We start from the raw sequence: 18,558 nt of genomic DNA, 5'->3' as shown, positions 1-18,558 counted from the left end.
AATACTAGTCCAGCTAGAGTAGCCCCCACCAACTGATCCTCCCGCGCCCAAAAGAGGGAGTGACCAGTAAATCCATGTAGAACCAATAAAGTCTTTCCTCCTTCAAATTCCTTTTGTACACCTGCATACAGGGAGCCTCTCTAGAGCTAGCATCACATAGTACACAATCCCCTCAGGGCCTTCAAATCCTGCCCTTTCCTCCACATGCAACCGAACATATTTTATCCAACTACAGACAACGCCCCATGCGGGAAGAGACTGAGCGGAATTTGTCGAAGTACACTCTGATTTCATATGCTACTCAAAGACAACAAAAAGTTGATATAAAGCTATCAGTCAAAAATCAATACATAAGAACAGAAGAGCGGCCATACTTCGTCAGACCAAAAGTCCATTTAGCCCAGTATCCTGTCTTCTGACAGTGGCCAATGCCAGGTGCCCCAGAGAGGATGAACAGAACAGGCAATCATCAAGTGATCCATCCCATCACCCATTCCAAGCTTCTCGCAAGCCGAGGCTAGGGACACCCTCCCTGCCCATCCTGACTAACAGCCATTGATGGACCTTATCATTTATGACTCAATTCAGCAAAGCATCATTCCTCACAAAATCACTGAAGGATCATATGTTTAAGCATATGGGGGCAGAAAGCTGGACAGATCGTTGTGGGGAGAGGTAGATACGCTGGAAGGGAGGGATAGGGCCCACAGGGACCTAGACAAATTGGAGGATTGGGCAAAAAGAAATCTGATGAGGTTCAACAAAGACAAGTTCAGAGTCCTGCACTTGAACAGAAGAACCCCATGCACTGCTACAGGTGGGGACAGACTGGCTAAGCGGCAGTTCTGCAGAAAAGGACCGGGGGATTACAGTGGATGAGAAGCTGGATATGAGTCAACAGCATGCTCTTGTTACCAAGAAGGTTAACGGCATACTGGGCTACATTAGTAGGAGCACTGCCAGCAGATCGAGGGAAGTGATTATTCCCCTCTATTCAGCACTGGTGAGGCCACATCTGGAGTATTCCATCCAGTTTTGGGCCCCCCACTATAGAAAGGATGTGGACAAATTTGAGAGAGTCCAATGGAAGTCAACAAAACTGATTGGGGGCTAGGGCATATGACTTATGAGAAGAGTCTGAGGGTACTGGGCTTATTTAGTCTGCAGAGAAGAGTGAGGGGGGTGGGTTGATAGAGTTCAACTACCTGAAGGGGGGTTCCAAAAAGGATGGAGCTCGGCTGTTCTCAGTGGTGGCAGATGACAGAACAAGGAATAATGGTCTCAAGTTGCATTGGGGGAGGTCTAGGTTGGATATTAGGAAAATCTATTTCACTAGGAGGATCCTGAAGCACTGGAACGGGTTACCTCGGGAGGTGGTGGAATCTCCATCCTTAGAGGTTTTTAAGGCCCAGCTTGACAAAGCCCTGGCTGGGATGATTTAGTTAGGGTTGGTCCTGCTTTGAGGAGGGGGTTGGACTAGATGACCTCCTGAGGTCTCTTCTAACCCTAATCTTCTATGATTCTATTAACTTTAAGCATGACACGAAGTTAGTCACACACTCAAGCACTTTTCTGAATAGAGATGGACTTAAGCGTTTTCTGGAATTAGGGGCTTAAATCAGCATTACAGAATTTTTCCATATGAAAATAAAATCATGTACAATATTTTTTTCTACACTCGGTCATATAAAGAATTTTTCACCTTTACAATCTTGCCACCTTTGCTTACTCTTGTTAAAGATACCATTATTAATATGAATACAAGTGTGAATATTTTTAAGAGTCTGCATAAAAAGACACTTCCTTGTTTATGGTCTAAGTGAATTCTAATACAATACTGAAAGAATTTCAAATAATAATGTCCCATGGTCACCATGGAAATCAAAAGTACATCAGGAAAAATGCCCTGGGGTTAAGGCCAAAACTTGCACAGAAGTTTTCACGTGATTGCAATTCTCTCAATACTCAAACTTCCTCAAATATCTCACAGGGGTAATTAATGAAAAATTGCAGTAAAGATGGATCAAAACAAAATTCCACAAAAAACATGACTAGTTTTTGGAAGTGTTAGCTAGTTAAACAAAAGGTTTGTTTCTATTTTTAACTTAGACAAATTGTATGTACAGAAGGGGAAACATTTCCATTAATACGAATGTTACATGGCAAAAAATAGATGCTGCAGAGTTATACCCACATTAACCCACTTTAGAAATCCAAACATTTAGAAGACAATTAGAAAAAAAATAAGTATGTACAGACCTTCCAGTAGTCAGATTGTAAACTGTAGTACCTCTGGTAGGCAGATAATGCTGCAATAGAGAAAAAGGTTGTTGTTTTTTAAAAAGAACAAGACTGAAAATAAAGCCTTAAGGGTATAAAAATATGCAATATGGAAATGATAGTGTTACTTTTATTAAATTATTTAACAATAAACTATGCACTGTTATGGATAGAGTATTTCCTGAAGATTACAATTTTGCTGTAGAAAGTGTCTCAACCAAAAAGTGAATGTTATCATGATTTACATAATTTACATAAAATTCAATCTAGTAACATTTTAAAGTAAGTTTATGAAAGAAATTATTGACTGAAATTTTGGTTTGACAAAGCTGCTATTGATTAAATTTAAATTACTTAGCATGTTTACAACGCTCTCTGGTGTCTTGCACAATTTTTGCAAGGGAAAAAGACCAGACTGATCTACAGAAAGATTACAGAAGAAGCACCCTCTCCCTTTCCATGATCAGATAAAGGGTGGTGACAGCGGGAGCAAAGCTTCAATTTTATCCAACACTTACCAAGCCCAAGACCATTATGAAAGACAGAGCTCTTAAAATGGATCTAGACACAGTACTCTGGTATGAATCACTGAATTACCATAATTTGGAGATAGAGTTCTCAACAAATCATTGTTCCTGCAACTTACTGCTCTCCCCTCAAAAAAATTCTGGTTAATAGGTTTAGTCTTTTGGCAAGTAAATGTCTGTTGTGTTTAAAAAAAAAAAAAAACCCAACCCAAAGTCAAGCCCCACCTTTGCTAATTAATGTACTCACTGCCAGACAGGCATAAATACAGAGCTTATATTCTTATGAAAACAGGTGCCATGCAAAAACACAAGTAGCATTTTAAATAACGATCCATTAATACCTTAAAAAGTCAATATTTTCACCTCTGAAAAGTATCCGTTTCATAAGAAATTTAATTAAGTTTAATAGTAGCATCCAATGTGCTAAGAACTTTCCAAAGACTCAAAAGGGACTGTCCCTGTTTTGAGGAGCTCACAATCCAAGGAAAGACAGGAAAGCAGACCATTATGGGGAATGGGAAAAGCAATAGGTTTTCTATATGCAAAATTAACGCACTGAAGCACCATAGAGTGGGTCTCTAAATTATAGCATACTTGGTAAGCGCATGCCCTACATACTCAATTACATAACAGACCAAGAGCCATTCAAGACTTTCAGAAATATCGCAGATACTTAAGAGCAAGAATACAAATATATATTTACAAAAAACAGTATTTCTAGATCAAGCTCCTCACCATGCGATTGGATCTAATCTGGGACTTTTTGGGAATACTATCATATTACATGAAAAGTACGAATGTAAAAGATGCAACACAAATCTAAAACTATATTCAAAGTTAAGGCAAATATTTCATCTTTTACACCTGACATCCATGAGTCCAAAATCATCAACTTAAGTTACAGATATAAAAGCAAGCTTCACTGATTTGCTATATTTTGATGATCAGTCAGCCTTATTCTTAAATTTGATATTATTTTGAGAAGCCATAAGGATTTGGGGTTTGGTTTTTTGTTTTTTGTTGGTTAGTTAGTTTTAATCAAACTGCAGTTACTCTTTAAAGGGACCACATCAACATTTTTTGTTGTAGATTTACATGCAACACAAGATACTGTAGATTTACATTCCTTCTATTTACACCTATCTACCCAACAAGTCACTTTTACTCCTCAGACTGACCACCATTAATAATGCATAGCAGTTATATGTATAGCTTATCTGAATAAGACTATTCTGAAAAGAACTCTAAACACTTAATCCAACTGACGATTTCACGACAATTAATTCAAACAGTTTTTAAAAAATATTAAGTCTCTTCACACACACACAAAATAAACTATTGTATAAGTCTAAAATCAGCTGTGATATTAATCATAGGCTGTGATATTTTACAGTATCACTAACCAACTGAGTCTTTCCCAATTTAAACACCTCAGATATTCATATTGAATTTAATCTACAAAGACAAGTAATTTTTGAACACATGGATGACCTTCCTCTGACAATCATCTATAAAACAAGAGATTTTCTTTCTTGTAATGTTTCAGATTCTCATAGCAAAGAGTCCACCTAAAACTGAAGGAAGTTACAAGATTACTGTTTTTAAACAATACAAGTAATTTTAAAAACAGTATATTATTTAAGATTTAACAAACTGTAGTAATTAAGAGAACATGTGTTTTTATATAGAAGTGCATTTCATTGCACTATAATAATCACCAAAAAAAACACGTTAAACAGTCGAAAGTTTTTATATACATTTTTAAAGAAATTTAAGCATAAGTTCATATCAGTAATACTAATCAATTAAAAAATTTCCTATTGATTATTAAAGTCTTGTTAAAACCTCAAAACTGAAAAAACTAAGTTTTACCATTCATACTCTTAAAATTCCTCAGCTTTAAAAACAAATTTCACCAGTCATTTTCACTTAGATGAGAGTCATTCACTTTCTGGTTTTCATATATTAAAATAATGTTGTGACTTCTGTTTTCACAACCCCTAAATAATGTTTAAATTAAACAAGTTAATTTGAAAGAATTTTCATAAAAAGATTGGGAGGGGGCCTAAGTTTCTTTTACTATAACGAAGACCATTTTCAATACAGCTGTTTGAAAGACAAAGGGAACACTTCTAAATTAATAAATACTACTCAAAGGATACAAGTGATATGCATCTCAGATTAAGAAAATCAGTTAATGAATTTACCAAGCTGACAACTGTTGCTGAAAAGTCCTAAATGAATATGGAAACCCTGCAGGCTGCAAAAATAAACAGGCTTACCTACTGCCTTACAGTGAGCCCAAACGAATTCCATAATATGATTAAAGGATTGAGGAAAAAAAGTACGATTCCCATCTGAGTTTATTATAAACAGTATTATAGGAAGAATTTTTTTTTAAACCAATTTTATTGTATGAAGGGAACACACTGCTATTATAATAGAGGAAGTTGAAAGCACCTCTTTTCAAAAAGTCTGCAGAGTAGAGCCTGGCAATTACAGGCCAGTAAGCCTAACTTCAGTATCAGGCAACTATACTGACTGGAACGATAGCAATAAAACAGAATTACCAGCCACCGATAAACACATGTTGGAAGAGTCAACACGGCTTCTGTAAAAGGAAACCATGCCTTACCAATCTATTGGAATTCTCTGAGAGTACCAATATACATGTGGAGACGGATGATCCAGTGGATATAGTATACTTGGACTTTCAGAAAGCCTTTGACAAGGTCCTTCACCAAAGGCTCTTAAACAAAGTAAGCACTCATGGGATAAGAGAGATGGTCCTCTCCTATCTTTTAACCAATTACTAATCTATGAAAAAAAGAATAGGAATAAATGGTCACATTTCACAATGGAGAGAGGTAAATAGTGGCATCCACCAAGGATCTGCAGTGGGACCTGTGCTGTTTAACATTCATAAATAATCAGGAAAAAGGGGTAAACAGCAAGGTGGCTAAATCTGCAGATGAGACAAAATTACTCAAGATTATTGAGTCCAAAGCCGAAGGTGAAGACTTACAAATGGATCTCATAAACCTGGGTGATAGGGCAACAAAATGGCAGATGAAATTCAAAGTAATACACATTGGAAAACATAATTAGAGCCCTGTGCGGATACAAATTTATATCCGAGGATATAAATCGGTATCTGTGGAACTGCAGGACTCTCCCGAGAAACTCAGCAGCAAAGGGAGCAGAGCATGGGGCTGCCGCTTCCAGAAGCCAGCACCCCACACTGGCAGCTCCTCTGGCGCAGTTGTCCCATAGAATCATAGAATATCATGGTTGGAAGGGACCTCAGGAGGTCATCTAGTCCAACCCCCTGCTCAAAGCAGGACCAATCCCCAATTAAATCATCCCAGCCAGGGCTTTGTCAAGCCTGACCTTAAAAACTTCTAAGGAAGGAGATTCTACCACCTCCCTAGGTAACGCATTCCAGTGTTTCACCACCCTCCTAGTGAAAAAGTTTTTCCTAATATCCAACCTAAACCTCCTCTCCCACTGCAACTTGAGACCATTACTCCTTGTCCTGTCCTCTTCTACCACTGAGAATAGTCTAGAAACATCCTCTCTGGAACCACCTCTCAGGTAGTTCAAAGCAGCTATCAAATCCCCCCTCATTCTTCTCTTCTGCAGACTAAACAATCCCAGGTCCCTCAGCCTCTCCTCATAAGTCATGTGTTCCAGACCCCTAATCATTTTTGTTGCCCTTCGCTGGACTCTCTCCAATTTATCCACATCCTTCTTGTAGTGTGGGGCCCAAAACTGGACACAGTACTCCAGATGAGGCCTCACCAATGTCGAATAGAGGGGAACGATCACGTCCCGCGATCTGCTCGCTATGCCCCTACTTATACATCCCAAAATGCCATTGGCCTTCTTGGCAACAAGGGCACACTGCTGACTCATATCCAGCTTCTCGTCCACTGTCACCCCTAGGTCCTTTTCCGCAGAACTGCTGCCTAGCCATTTGGTCCCTAGTCTGCAGCGGTGCATTGGGTTATTCCGTCCTAAGTGCAGGACCCTGCACTTATCCTTATTGAACCTCATCAGATTTCTTTTGGCCCAATCCTCCAATTTGTCTAGGTCCCGCTGTATCCTATCCCTGCCCTCCAGCATATCTACCACTCCTCCCAGTTTAGTATCATCCGCAAATTTGCTGAGAGTGCAATCCACACCATCCTCCAGATCATTTAAGAAGATATTGAACAAAACCGGCCCCAGGACCGACCCCTGGGGCACTCCACTTGACACCGGCTGCCAACTAGACATGGAGCCATTGATCAGTACCCGTTGAGCCCGACAATCTAGCCAACTTTCTACCCACCTTATAGTGCATTCATCCAGCCCATGCTTCTTTAACTTGCTGACAAGAATACTGTGGGAGACCGTGTCAAAAGCTTTGCTAAAGTCAGGAAACAATACATCCACTGCTTTCCCTTCATCCACAGAACCAGTAATCTCATCATAGAAGGCGATTAGATTAGTCAGGCATGACCTTCCCTTGGTGAATCCATGCTGACTGTTCCTGATCACTTTCCTCTCATGTAAGTGCTTCAGGATGGATTCTTTGAGGACCTGCTCCATGATTTTTCCAGGGACTGAGGTGAGGCTGACTGGCCTGTAGTTCCCAGGATCCTCCTCCTTCCCCTTTTTAAAGATTAGCACTACATTAGCCTTTTTCCAGTCATCCGGGACTTCCCCCGTTCACCACGAGTTTTCAAAGGTAACGGCCAATGGCTCTGCAATCACAGCCGCCAATTCCTTTAGCATTCTCGGATGCAACTCGTCCGGCCCCATGGACTTGTGCACGTCCAGCTTTTCTAAATCGTCCCTAACCACCTCTTTCTCAACAGAGGGCTGGCCATCTATTCCCCATGTTGTGATGCCCAGTGCAGCAGTCTGGGAGCTGACCGTGTTAGTGAAGACAGAGGCAAAAAAAGCACTGAGTACATTAGCTTTTTCCACATCCTCTGTCACTAGGCTGCCTCCCTCATTCAGTAAGGGGCCCACACTTTCCTTGGCTTTCTTCTTGTTGCCAACATACCTGAAGAAACCTATCTCTCGCTAGCTGCAGCTCCAGGTGCGATTTGGCCCTCCTGATTTCATTCCTACATGCCCGAGCAATATTTTTATACTCTTCCCTGGTCATATGTCCAACCTTCCACTTCTTGTAAGCTTCTTTTTTATGCTTAAGATCCGCTAGGATTTCACCGTTAAGCCAAGCTGGTCGCCTGCCATATTTACTATTCTTTCGACACATCGGGATGGTTTGTCCCTGTAACCTCAACAGGGATTCCTTGAAATACAGCCAGCTCTCCTGGACTCCTTTCCCCTTCATGTTAGTCCCCCAGGGGATCCTACCCATCCGTTCCCTGAGGGAGTCGAAGTCTGCTTTCCTGAAGTCCAGCGTCCGTATCCTGCTGCTTACCTGTCTTCTCTGTGTCAGGATCCTGAACTCAACCAACTCATGGTCACTGCCTCCCAGATTCCCATCCACTTTTGCTTCCCCCACTAATTCTTCCCGGTTTGTGAGCAGCAGGTCAAGAAAAGCTCCCCCCCTAGTTGGCTCCTCTAGCACTTGCACCAGGAAATTGTCCCCTACGCTTTCCAAAAACTTCCTGGATTGTCTATGCACCGCTGTATTGCTCTCCCAGCAGATATCAGGAAAATTAAAGTCACCCATGAGAACAAGGGCGTGAGATCTAGTAGTTTCTGCGAGCTGCCGGAAGAAAGCCTCATCCACCTCATCCCCCTGGTCCGGTGGTCTATAGCAGACTCCCACCACTACATCACTCTTGTTGCTCACACTTCTAAACTTAATCCAGAGACACTCGGGTTTTTCTGCAGTTTCATAACGGAGCTCTGGGCAGTCATACTGCTCCCTTACATACAGTGCTACTCCCCCACCTTTTCTGCCCTGCCTGTCCTTCCTGAACAGTTTATAACCATCCATGTCATGTGAGTTATCCCACCAAGTCTCTGTTATTCCAATCACGTCATAATTCCTTGACATCACCAGGACCTCCAGTTCTCCCTGCTTGTTTCCAAGGCTTTGTGCATTAGTATATAAGCACTTGAGATAACTGCTGATCGCCCCTCATTCTCAGTATGAGGCAAGAGCCCTCCCCTCACAGACATTCCTGCCTGTGCTTCCTCCCGGTATCCCACTTTCCCACTTACCTCAGGGCTTTGATCTCCTTCCCCCGGTGAACCTAGTTTAAAGCCCTCCTCACTAGGTTAGCCAGCCTGCTCGCGAAGATGCTCTTCCATCTCCAGCCCCACCCACTGGAGCAGGCACCAGGCTCACTGGCAGCTGTCCCTGGTCATACTTTTGTGTTCAAGCGGCACGCATGCCCCCAGACAGGAGATGGAGACAGCTTCGTGGAAGGGACGGGGCAGGGCTAGGGGTGGTACAGACACGCTGCAGAAGCTGCTGGTGCGGGGCGCTGGCTCCTGGGAGCAGCGGCCCCACGTTCTCTTCTTTTTGCCGCTGCAGTTCCCAGAAGAGCCCTGCATTCCATAGATATCGATTTATATCTGTGGATATAAATTTTTATCCATGCAGGGCTCTAAACATAATCCCAACTATATATACAAAATGGAGTCTAAATTAGTTGTTACCACTCAAGAAAGATGAGGTTACTCACCTTATCCCACAACTGAGGTTCGAGATGTGTCCCTATGGGTACTCCAGTTTAGGTGTGTCTGAGGCCCTGCGCCTAAAATCAGAGATTTTTGGTAGCAGGGCCAATTTGGGCTGCACATGCGCTCTCCCCATCTTTCAGAGTAGCAGCCGTGTTAGTCTGTATTCGCAAAAAGAAAAGGAGTACTTGTGGCACCTTAGAGACTAACAAATTTATTTGCGCATGCGCTGCATTTGGCCGCTATATAGTGCTGTGCGGCCAAACAGCCCTCAGTTCTTTCTGTACCAGTCTGTATTAGCAAAAAGAAAAGGAGTACTTGTGGCACCTTAGAGATTAAGAAATTTATCTGAGCATAAACTTCCGTGAAGTTGTTAGTCTCTAAGGTGCCACGAGTACTCCTTTTCTTTTTGCGTATACAGACTAACACGGCTGCTACTTGTATACAGACTGGTTTCAGAGAACTCTGTAGATGAGAGGGGGGCAGATAGTGGAGCACAGATAGGGATAATACTTGAAGAAGAGAATGTTACTCACCATGTGCAATAACATTAGGTTTCAGAGTTGGATTCTTTACTGATGATAAAACAGTCAGTTCTAATAGCGCATCAGATGCTGATTTGAGCTATTGCATAATGCTCTGTAAACGTGTGAACAGATGCCCAGGTTGCTGCTCTACAAATGTTTGTAATCTAAATGTTGTTCAAGGAAGCTCTAGAGGTGGAGAGTGATCTTGTACAGTGTGAGTTGCAAGTCACGTTGACAACAGCAATAGTTAATACAATCAGAAATCCATTTTGAGAGTCTTTGCTTAAATATGGATTATCCTTTAGATCTCTCTGCAATGGTAAGGAATAGTCTTGGTGATTTCTTGAAAAGTTTGATCCTTTCTAAATAGAAGGCTTACACTCTCCTAATGTCTAGTGTGTGGAACACTGCCTCCCTTTTACTCTCGTGAGATCTGGGGAAGAATGATGGGAGGTGAATTCATGAAGGATGAAGGTATTTTTGGTAGGAACTTTGAATGTGGTCATGAAGTGGCTTTATCCTTGAAGAAAACTGTAAAGGGATGAGGTAAGTCTGTGAGATCACCCTCAAGAGGATGCGATTGCCTTTCTTATGGCAGTCTTCATAGAAAGATGTATGAGCCACCAGGTCATCATATATTTAAAGGGCTGGGGGGGACGGGGGGGAGAGGAGAATTGGTAAGGCGTCATAGAACCAGGTTAAGGTCCCATGGTGGCGTAGGATCTCGAATTTCAAGTTAGAGCTTCCAAATACCTTTAAAAAAAATTGTTGTACGATGCACCAATAGTGAGTGTCCATCAATCTTGTGGGGGAAGGCCGCGTACTGGCCACGAAATGGATTCTCAGCAAACTCAGGATATCTAATCCAGCAGCAGCGGTAAAGCAGAGGATATATAGCTGTAACCCGTCTACTGTCACACCAGATCCAGAATCTCTTCCATTTCTGAAGGAGAGCATGGTGCATGGCTGTTTTTCTGCTATTTAACAGTATCTCTTTTACATCTTCAGAACAGCTCGTTGTGACATTTTGGAACCATCAAGGACCCATGCTTTCAGGTGGAGAATTCTAGATTTCTGTGATGGATCTCGCCTTGAGAAAAGATGTTTGGAATGGGATGAACAGTGATGGGGAGGGTGGGAGGTCCCGTATACCATCATCCGTAAAAGGTAAGGGAACTATGTCTGTTTGGGCCACGTTGTGGCTATCAAAATGACCTTGGCCTTTTTGTTCTTTATTTTGTGTATTACTCTGGGTATTAATGGAATTGGAGAAAACGCATGTATAGATGTCTGTCCCATTTGAGAAGAAAGGCATCCCCCGGAGATCTTGAGCAGAATTGAAGGCATTTGCTCTCCCAGATGTGGCAAAAAGGTCTATGCTCAGACATCCCCAACCCATTCATGTTTTGTGTAGGATCGTGGTATCTATTTCCCACTCGTGTTCTTGTGAGAACTTCCTGCTGAATGTGTCTGCCATGGTGTTTTGAAGTCCCGGTTGATAAGTAGCCAAGATATTGACCCTGTGGTGAATGCACCAATTCCATAATTTCACTGCATCAGTGCACAGGGAGGGTGATCTTGCCCTTGGCTGTTTATGTAAAACATAAAAGTTATGTCGTCTGTCATTATTTTGTGTGTCTGTCTGTCTTTGATTAGTGGTAAAAAGTGAGAATATGCATTTCTGACTGCTCTGAGCTCCCCCAGGTTGACGTGTTATGTCGACTCTGAAGGGGACCATTTGCCATGTACTGTGTAGTCACTCAAGTGGGCTCCACTCCCAATAGGGATGTGTCCATCGTCAATATCAGTGGAGGAGGTGGTTGGGCAAAGTGAACTCTAGCACACATTGTGGGGGTTTGTCCATCGGTCAAGTGAGCTTTTGACTGTGGAGGGCATTGAGAGATGGTTTAAAATGGTGTCTGTGCGAAGCATAAACTGTTCTGAGCCAACCTTGAATGCAATGCATATGGAGTCTGGCATGTTTTATGATAAAGGTGGCAGCCGCCATGTGTTCCAGTAGTTGTACACAGGCTCTGGCTGATACCTGCAGGCTGGTTTGAACTGTGGAGATCAACCTGACTATGGTGGTGAATGTGTGTTGGAAGGGAGGCTTTAGCCTCCACTCCAAAGAGGTAGGCCCCTGTGAACTAGGATTTCTGAGTATTTATTTGTAAGCCTAGTCATAAGAAAAGGCCCATAGTCTTTTGTGTAGCTATTACTGCGTCATCTCAAGATGGGGCTTTGAGTAGGAAACTGTTCATGTATGGGAATATCATAATTCCTTGTTTTTGGAGGTGTGCCGTTAACACCACAAGGACTTTGGAGAATACCCTGGATGCCAAAGACAGGCCAAATGGGAGTACTCTGTATTGGAAGTGATTCTGCCCTGGTGTGAACCTGATGAATCTCCTGTGGGATTGGTGAATGGTAATATGAAAGCAGGCATCTTGAAAGTAGAGGGCCAATAACCAGTCCCCCAGTTCAGTACCGGGATTACTGCTGCTAATGTAACCATCTTGAATTGTTGTACTTTCACAAACTTATTGAGCACTCTTAGGTCTAGAATGGGTCTCCAACAGCTGTTCTTTTTCTGCACTAGGAAAAATTTGGAATAAAAGGCCTTCCCTCTGTGTTGGATCGGAACTAGTTGTATAGCACCTAGTTGTAGGAGGTGGTTCGTTTCCTCACATAAAAGGTACTCATGAGAGAGGTCCTTGAAGCAGAACGGGGAGGGAGGTAAAATGGATTGAACATCTGTTCTTGATTATTTCTTACACCCACCCATCCATGGTGATACTCTGCCACACTGGGTAGAAAGAGGCAAGGTGGTCAAACTGATGGAAACATTCAGGCTGTTGCAGCACGTGTCTGCAGGGGTAGCATGTTGGAGCTTCGAGCAAATTTTCTAAATTGTTGCTTTGATACAGAGGTTGAGATGCTCAGGGTTGTGATGAGGGAGGTCTACGTTTAGAAGGTTTCTGTCTTTTTGTTGCTGGATCATAATGTCTTTGAGGTGGGACAAATGAAGGAGGTTAAGACCTTTGTGTAGTGTGGGTATTTACTGGGCCTTCTCTTTTGTACCAGTGTGTAAATACCTAGGGATCCTAAATGTTGCTCTCAAATCTTTTAGGGAGTGGAGAGATTCATCAGTTTGGTCAGGGAATAGTTTTGAGCCTTCAAAGGGGAGATCTTCCACTCTGGCCTCCAACTCCTTTGGGAGCCCAGAAAGACGCAGCCATGATGCCCTTCGCATGACCACCGCTGTCAATATCCAATGAGCAGCTGTGTCAGCAGCTGTGTCATGCAGTCCACACTAGAAGCGGACACTTATTTGCAATTGCCTGAAATTGCTCCTTTTTGTCTTCTGGAATATACTCAAATTCACTCAAATTTGAAGTAACTTGTGTGATTATACTTTGTCAGAACTGCTTCATAATTGACAGAGTTGCTGAGGAATATGGTTTGTGTCCAAATAGATCTAATCTCTTCCAGTCTATCATATGGCCATTTTAGCATGGTGCTATCTTCCATGTTCATTTACAGCATTGACAACCAATGAATTCAGTGTAGGGTGCAAAAATAAAAAGTCCATGTCCTTACAGGGCACATATTTCTTGTCCACCTTCTTACAGGTAGGGGGCATTGTGGCCAGAGTCTGCCAGATAGTTGGGTCTAATAGTGCTTCATTGATAGGTAGAGTTATGTTTGCCAACATTGATGTCTGAAGTACAGTAGAACCTCAGAGTTACGAACACCTCAGGAATGGAGATTGTTTGTAACTCTGAAATATTCGTAACTCTCAACAAAATATTATGGTTCTTTCAAAAGTTTACAACTGAACACTAACTTAATACAGCTTTCAAACTTTACTAAAAAAAAAAAGACAGCATTTTTCTTCTGCATAGTAGTTTACATATAAGAACGTACTGTACTTCATTTCTGGCTTTTTGGTCTCTGCTACTGCCTGATTAAGTACTTGCAGTTTCAAATGAGGTGTGTGGTTGACTAGTCAGTTCATAACTCTGGTGTTTGTAACTCTGAAGTTCTACTGTATATCAAGTAATTTATGCTGGGATTCTTTCAATTCCTCCAATGGAATTTAAAGAGAATTTGCTATTCTCCTGAACAGCTCCTAGAATTGCATTCTGGAAATCATCTGCTGTTGTTGGTGGGGAAGGCATGACTGCTTTGTCTGACAAAGAAGAAGAGATATTGGTTGCAGGCATAGTTTCTTTATCCTGTCTCTCTTCCTATTCCTTAAAAGATTCTCTTTCAGGCTCAGGGGGTCTGACTATTAAGGATGACGGGGAATGCCTCTCTCTCTGGGAGCTGGAAGACCTGGAAAATTGCTGCCTGTATGCAGTCCATGGGTCCCAGTAGGGCCAAGGCAATGGAAAAGACATGGATGAGGCACCCATGGGTGTCTGTACCAAACCTGTTGGTCACCTCTAGCTTCATAATGTCCTGTCCAAGCAAAAAGGTCGACTTTTGTAGCTCCCTGATGTGAAGAGAGGGGGGTGGAGGGGTCTGTGGGGAAACTGAATAAATGTCCTTTTCCTCCTCACTAGAGAAATGGGGGGCAGCATAACTGGGAGTAATTTATATGCTTGGTACAGTGTATCTAAGCAGTTGGGTCGATGTTGTCTTTGAGGATCTGCGCTTATCATTGCTTCTATCTCCTGACGGTACCGTTTTGTCTGATCCTGCCCCCTAGCAACTCTCTGGTTTGCATTAGACCTTTGAAATTCAGCACGCGGGGAAGCCCTTTGGCTAGAGAAGTGCTGTTCTTTGTCCCCTGAAATTCCATTCAGATTTTGCTGAGATATAAACTTATGAAAATCACCATTTCTCTTCCTTCACTTGTGTTCTTCGGGAGAACTTTGGCAGCTCACCAGACTAACAGCTGAACACGAATGTTCTAAAGTGCTTGGTTCATGCTGGCATCAAAGCAACAGAACACAATGTACTAGGAATACACCTAGGGGACTGGTGGAGCAGATGTCATGTTGGAGAGAGGGGGAACAGAACCACCCCAAGCTCCCCCTAAGTACACCCTAGTCGCAGTGGCCCATTCCTCCTTTCTAGGATGCAGCCTTCTCCTGCTTCCAGTTAATATAGTTAGTCCCTTAAATGAAGTGGTAGACGTCTATTACAGTGCTGAAGGTTCAGAGTTTAAACCCCATTGATGATGCATGACAGAGGGATTGTTACAATTGCACTTAGTACAATTTATTTTTACCTTTTTCTCCTTTTAAAAAGTAGGAAATTACATGCAAAAATATTAAGTATGTTATTGAGATTACAAAGTCAAACACTCAAAAATACCAGATTTACAGTTAGCTGTGAAACCTTAACTCTACCCCCTTGTGTGTGTGCATTAAGTGCACTCTCCTTCAAGTGGGCAGTGTCAGCTGAGAAGGGTTGGGAGGGATGGCCAGATCGTTCTGATGGAAGGGCTCAATCAAGCTCCAATCACACAGTAAGTATGCCGGAAAGTACAGCAGTGATAAAAGAGAAACAATACAAAGAAACCCAGTGAACTTACAAAGGCAGACTAGAAGTCCTGAGAATGATGAAAGCTACATTTCCGAAAGATTAACATTAAGGAATAAGTCTACTAGGTTAAAAAAAACGATCATACAGCAGAACTTTAACTTGAATACCCTTTCTCTGTTCTTTGGGTTAGTCACTGATCAGCATCTACACCATAGCAATGAAACAAATTAAGTATATTTCTATACCATAGAGATAAATTCATAATGTTTGTTATATATCTAGCAAACATTAAGAAAGCGCCGCTTATGGTTCCATAGTTAAGAATGAGCTGAGTTTTGCACTTAAAGAAGAGATTCAATACCTTTGTTATATATGAAAAACACAGGATATCCTACACAAAACAACATTTACTCTGAGTACAGAATAAATCCTATGAGAATTTACAAGTCAATCCATTAGTTTAAACAAAATTTTAATTGAAAACTGGTCCTCTAAGAAATTTAGGATCTGTGTCAGGCCACTGTTTTGTGCCTAATAACAGAACATTGCACACTCAAACTTCCCATATAGTTAAAACTCATTCGTATCTCATGCATGAGCTACATCTGAAATATTTTTTAAAATATTAATCACTTTTTGCTATCATTCTTCATAACAGAAAGTACTCATAAGCCACTGCTGATGGAGAAAATGTGCTGTTATAGAGAATTCCTCAAAGAACTGCCCTCTTTCTAAATAATTGTCATCTTCTATTGCTCTCAGTGAGACTGAAGATGTGTTTTCATTAAAGATGCCACCACTTCTCACTGTTTCCTAGGGGAGCAAAGCCAAGCTCTCTCCAGAGAAAACCGTGGTTCTTGACAGCATAGCACAAATAAGCTAAAGCATACCAGTGAATCTGGTCATAAATTAATTTACAAAAAATGGTTTAACATGGATACTATATTCTCTTTAAAGCATTATAAATATACAAACATTCTCTACGTTTAATGGCTATTAAAACATTTTAATTTAAAAAAAAGGAATTTCCACACAAAAATTACATTGAGAGTACATATCAGTAATTAAGAATAAATGCAGGTATTGTACTTTTTCCAAAACCAAACAGCATAAACACAGGAAATACAGAGATAAGGTTAAACTTTAAAGAAATCCAAATATGCTGAAGCATGGAAGTGCACTTTCAGAACTGTGCCATATAGCAATACCATTCAGGGGAGGGCAAGAGAAATCTAACATGTTTTAAAAATCAGTTTAATCTAACTTAAGACTACAAATACTCAAAGACCTTAATCATATGGTTGTATGATGTCAATAGGACAGAGTTACAGCCTGTAAACAATAGTCAGATTTAGGATCCTTAAATATTAATCCACTAATACTAAAGCTAATCATTGAAATTCCTAGCATTATAAAATATTTTGTTGGCACAGGTAAAGAATAAGACAACTTCCTCTTTTACTATGGAAAATAGCCTTCAACAATATATTAAGTATACTTACATTAAGAAAGGGTAAGTTTTAGTATGAATGTCAGGAAAATCTGCCTCCCAACAAGGTCTATTAGATTGTGGAATATTCTCCTCAGGATAAAATGTGAATGGTACCATCCAATGAGACATCTTAAAACTAGACTAGAGAAAGCACTAGAAAACATACTGTAGTTAACTGAATATTGGTAGAATGATGGACTTTGTGACCTATTCCAATATGTCCACTTTAACTTCTATGACTACTTAAATTTAGGAGGGTCTTCAAAAAGATACCTCCCATTGAGCATCTTGAATCTCCATGGTTCACTTGAAAAAAAAAAATTAGATGGCTAGATACTGGCACCATCTAGTGGTGTACTATGAGGCTAAAAGACAACAGATTTTTGGCCTCGAATTTCGAATTCCAGTTCAAAATTAAACTATGGTGGAGACCGGTAAGGACAGGACTGCATTTGATCACATATCCCAGATAAAAGAAAATCTGTAGGGTATCTCAAGAAAAAACATTACTTTACTGACTTATTTGATTTCTTGTATGGAAATACAAATGAGAGAGCATTCTCCAGGCAGTATCCGCAAGAGGACTGTAGGTAGCTTATAATTTGAAGGCATTAGAAATAGCCACAAATTTATCACCAGGGAATTTACAGACAAGTGAACTGGGAGCAAATTCTTAGCACTCAACTACCCTGACAGGAAGAAGGAGAGAAAGGAATTTAGCTGGAGAGCTTTACAAAAGGAGGGAATTAAGCTATATCCTTCATTTTAAATTTGACAGATTCCTTAGACCGCCTAAATGTTTATTTACCACCAAGGTCAGATGTAACATGATTATGTGAACACTTAAATGGGTGATGTCAGTTTGGTATTCAGTACTGCTTTAGATGTAGCCAGGGCCCCTCGTGCTGGGCAAAGGATTTGCTCCCAGTGTAAGGGAGATGAGAGTTCAGCCTTGTGCACATGATAGAAGGCAGGGCTGAGGCCAGAGCAGACCACCTCCTCTTGGGTCAGAGGACCTTGGCACAGAGGCTAATCTTGGTATTCTCAACAGGCCTACAGTCTGTCAAGATACAGAGCCAAGAGCCTCAAGTGTCTCTCCTTTCTAGTGGGGGGAGTGAAGGCACAGCAAAACACTATCAAAACAAAGACACTCCATTGCATACACTGCTCCCCCTAAGGAGAGAATGGGAGAACAAACATGTGACAGACGTTAGTCACAATACTTAATATATTATTGGATATCATTCAGATACACCTCTACCCCGATATAACGGGGTCCTCGGGAGACAAAATCTCACCGCTTTATAGGTGAAACCACATTATATCAAACTTGCTTTGCCCCCCCTCCTCCCCGTTCCCTGACTGCCCCCTCCAGAGTCCTCCATCCCTAATCACCCCCAGGACCTCACCCCTACCCCCTGTCTGCTCCAACCCCTATCCACACCCCTCGCCCCCCGACAGGCAATCACCAGTAGCAGCAGGAAGCGGAGCAACGCGGCCCCAGGCCACTCCACTCCACCACCTCCCAGCCATGGCACTCCGCTTCCCGCCACCAGTGAGTGCGGGGAGGTTGGGGAAAAGACGC

General features: G+C 41.7%; 1 protein-coding gene across 4 annotated transcripts in view; it reads right to left on the bottom strand.

The window, feature by feature from the left end:
• The window catches only part of KDM6A (lysine demethylase 6A), a 274,760-nt gene that overhangs the window by 200,448 nt on the left and 55,754 nt on the right, over positions 1–18,558 (bottom strand). For all 4 annotated transcript variants that reach the window (XM_084642140.1, XM_084642141.1, XM_084642142.1 and 1 more), the window contains exon 4: positions 2,260–2,309. In XM_084642140.1, the coding sequence (XP_084498266.1) occupies positions 2,260–2,309 (50 nt within the window). The remainder of the gene's footprint in view (positions 1–2,259; positions 2,310–18,558) is intronic.

Source organism: Lepidochelys olivacea (genome assembly GCF_965140295.1).
Source record: "Lepidochelys olivacea isolate rLepOli2 genome assembly, chromosome: 1".
Classification (NCBI taxonomy): Eukaryota; Metazoa; Chordata; order Testudines; family Cheloniidae; genus Lepidochelys; species Lepidochelys olivacea.
This window is presented reverse-complemented; position numbering and strand designations above follow the sequence as displayed.